This window comes from Colobus angolensis, unplaced genomic scaffold (assembly GCF_000951035.1).
Source record: "Colobus angolensis palliatus isolate OR3802 unplaced genomic scaffold, Cang.pa_1.0 Scaffold189, whole genome shotgun sequence".
NCBI classification, from domain to species: Eukaryota; Metazoa; Chordata; class Mammalia; order Primates; family Cercopithecidae; genus Colobus; species Colobus angolensis.
Genome location: NW_012115032.1, coordinates 652,678 through 656,435, shown reverse-complemented (window position 1 = coordinate 656,435; position 3,758 = coordinate 652,678). Strand labels below are relative to the sequence as shown.

General features: G+C 34.9%; 1 protein-coding gene across 1 annotated transcript in view; it reads right to left on the bottom strand.

Moving 5' to 3' along the window:
• Positions 1-3,487, bottom strand: part of TMPRSS11A (transmembrane protease, serine 11A) — a 69,569-nt gene extending 66,082 nt beyond the window's left edge. The window contains exon 1 of the mRNA XM_011940282.1: positions 3,341-3,487. Coding sequence (XP_011795672.1) covers positions 3,341-3,351 — 11 coding nt within the window. The 5' untranslated portion in view covers positions 3,352-3,487. The remainder of the gene's footprint in view (positions 1-3,340) is intronic.
• Positions 3,488-3,758: the final 271 nt, after the last annotated feature.

The following is a 3,758-nucleotide window of genomic DNA, read 5'->3' as shown; positions in this document are numbered from 1 at the left end:
AAAAAAAAAAAAAAAAATGAAGTCATGTCCTTTCAGCAACATAGATGAAGTTGGAGGCCATAGTCCTAAGCAAACTAATGCAGGAACTGAAAACCAAATAAGACGTGTTCTCACTTATAAGTGGGGGATAAACATTGAGCACACATAGACATAAACATGGGAATAATGGACACTGCAGACTACTAGAGAGAGAAGGTTGGGAGGAGGGCATAGGTGGAAAATCTACCTGTTGGGTGCTATGCCCACTTGCAATATATCTGTGTAACAAACCTGCAGATGTATCCACCATAGCTAAAATAAAAGTTGAAATTAAAATTAAATTAAAAAACAGTTATTCTTCTCTTAGAAATTACTAAAAAGAAAGAAAGACAGTTAAGTTGCCCTATTAGTTAAACTCAGGCTCTGGTTCTATTGTTCAGGTTGAAATTCCAGCTCCTCCACTTATTAGCTTGTGATATTGGGCTACTTTCTTCACCTGTAAAATGGAGATAATATTACCTAAATCATAGGATTGCTGAGAGAATTAAATGCACCAACGTAATGTAATATGTATATTATACTTTGAATGCTTATTTATAGTAAGCACTATGAGTTTGCTGAAAACTAGCCTAAAAAGTAATATTTAATTGGTAATTTATAACAAGTTTAGTAATTAGTAACCAACATGGAGAATTTGCTATTTTTAATTCTGAAGGTATAAATTTAGAATATATTAGGAAATGCCCATGGCAAATTAAAAGTTGATTAAAGCAATCATCTGAAGTGAAATTAAAATATAAAACATGAAAGCTTATGAAGGACCTGCCTGGGACTATCTTTTTCTCTAAATGTGATGAGGAAGAGGAGAATTCTGATTTTTTGCATTTATTCAACAATACTGAAAATAAAGAGCTATGGGAAAAGAGAGATGCCAGACTTCCGGGAACAGGATAAGAATCTTACCTGAAGAAGTCATTTGGTATTTTGTCTTTTGTAAGAAAGATAATTGAGGTACTTAAGTGAGTGAATCATTCAATTAACAAAAGTGTAGGAAAAAGTAGGTGTATGGGTATTCCTAAAGGAAAATTCAAACAGAGATTTACACCAAAACAGAAAGAATCCCTGCAATACAGAAAAGAGAGTAACAGAACCCATAGAGAAGAGATCCAAGGTTCATGATAGCAGAAAGAGCAAGCATACAAAACGAATATATTTGACAAGGCTTCCACATTGTGTTTCTTGTTAATGGAGAAGTAAGAATGGCAAGCATGACTGTAGAACATATTGTAGAATGACTGTAGGTGAGACATAGGGTATTGTAGTAATTATTAACCATCTGCTTTGCCTCAATCCTTAAGCCTACCTGTCTGTGTGATGTGACATCTGCAAATCTTCCAAATCCTAAATTAATATTGCATGAATTTGGCTTAAAGAAACCATAACCATTCAATGTTTCCCACCATTTCCTTTCTTTTTCTTTTCTTTCTTTCTTTTCTTTTTTTTTTTTTTCTTTTTTTTCTTGAGACAGAGTCTTGTTCTGTTGCCCAGGCTAGAGTGTAGTGGCATGATCTTGGCTCACTGCAACCTCCGACTCCCGGGTTCAAGTGATTTTCTTGCCTCACCCTCCCAAGTAGCTGGGCCTACAAGTGCATACACCACCATGCCAAGCTAATTGTTGTATTTTTAGTAGAGATGGGGTTTCACTATGCTGGCCAGGCTGGTCTCTAACTTCTAGCCTTAAGTGATTTGCCTGCTTCAGCCTCCTAAAGTGCTGGGATTACAGGCATGAGCCACCACACCCAGCCTGTTTCCTTTCTTTACCAGCATGTCTCACTGATGTCTGGAACAATGGCATTGACCACTGATTCTACCCTTGTAACTTACTTCCCTAAGCTGCAAACACTCCTATAAATATATTAATATTCATGGAAAAGGACACTGTGGTGCCCATGAGTTTGACATTTTAAAAGAATGATTTGGAGAATATGAAATATGAAAAACTGAAAATCCTATTTTACAATATCATGATTCTATAAACATGGACATGAATTTTCATGTTCAATATACTTCAATAATTTAATAGTAAAATATTAATTAAAAAAATTTTTTAAACAGTAAAACGTTAATGCTAGATATTTATATCTACTTACCCATTCATTTGTTCAACAAATATTTATGGAGTGCTGGTTATGTTTGAAGCATTGAAGACCCTTGCTGAGGGTCTCAAGAGACTTTTTGTCAGTTACTATGTGGTTACTGAGGGACTGATGCAAATATGCATTTTATAAATGGGGAAGGAAGCCTGGTGAAGTTCACTAACTTAGTGACCAATCTCGTATCAAATTACCATCTCTGAAATTCACCAAGTGGAATCCTTGCCACACAGACAGGCTGCAGTAGCTGATAAGGAAGACGGGACTCTAAGGAGTTGAAGACTCCAAGGAATTATAGGCACAATTTTGGCTTCTGACAGCCCTCTAGACCTGGAAACGTCCCTTAACTTCTGTTTTCCTCAAATTCCTTGCTTTAAAATGGGAGTTAATGATACTTGCGATACTTGTTCTACTTAGCCACAAGGCTATCTTAACTATTAAAGGAAATAACATACATAAAGATGTTTTGAAAATAGTTTAAATCTAAACAATGGTGAAATATTATTATCATCATGACGGTTTAAAATCACTATTTTAACTGTATATAAGGTTATGCCAAGGAATCTTATTTTTTCATATTCTTTGCACATGGCATACCCCGTTTTGAAAAACAATATCCAAATAATTTATGTATTTTTCTTCAAAATGTAATAGGAAGAATTGTAGTGAATAGGCATGTTTTCTCAATATTGAGCTCATTTTCTCATTTTCCCACATGGAAACCCTGGATCTTCTACAATGGAGGCAGGTGTCTGCAGCTATTTACCTCTCAATCTGCATTAGTCCCACAAGGACCCACCAAAAGTACAAGTAAGCACAGCAAAAGAGAAAACACTATAGAAGCTAAATTTTATCAATATTGCTGAAAGGAGGCTTGTTTTAAAACACATAAACACCTTCCTTCCACAGACACAAAAAATCAAAACCAATTAGGACACAATGTAATATAGTTTTTCATTAGCCTTTTCTAAAATCTTAACTATTGAACTTAGCCACATGAAATAATGCCAACAATTTTTATGCAAAAACATTGATTTCACAGACAGAAATTAATTAATCCAGGATGCTATAATAATTCCAGAAATTTTTAAAAATCCAATGCAGATTGAATCCACTAAAGACACCTCACTAGCAGTCCTCTACACATCAGGAATGTGGCCACTGATAGTACAGCAAACAAGCCGTCTATAAAACAGAACTGAACTTACCGATACATCATGTACAGGAGGAAGAATATGATCTTGCAGGTCTGTACCCACTGAAGTCAACTTTCTAATCAACTATATGACATCTCTAGATGTATTAGAAGTCTACGGCTCAAAGAAATAAGGAAACAAATTACAAGTAGTTGAAATGAAACTAGTTAGACAAGTCTGAACAGAGAAGTTTCAACCCATGGAATACCTTGAAGAAAGTCACAGACAGCATAGTCCCAACAAGAAAGCAATATTTTTTTTGGTATGGACTAATTTTGTTAAAGGAGGAGAAACTGGTTACAAAGATTAGAATGAGAAATATCTTAGGAATGTACTAGAATTAAGAGTTTAACAGAGATTATGGTAGGTATACAAGTATCTTAAAGAAGCTGTCACATAAAAGCTCTAGATATAAACAAACAGATCTTCT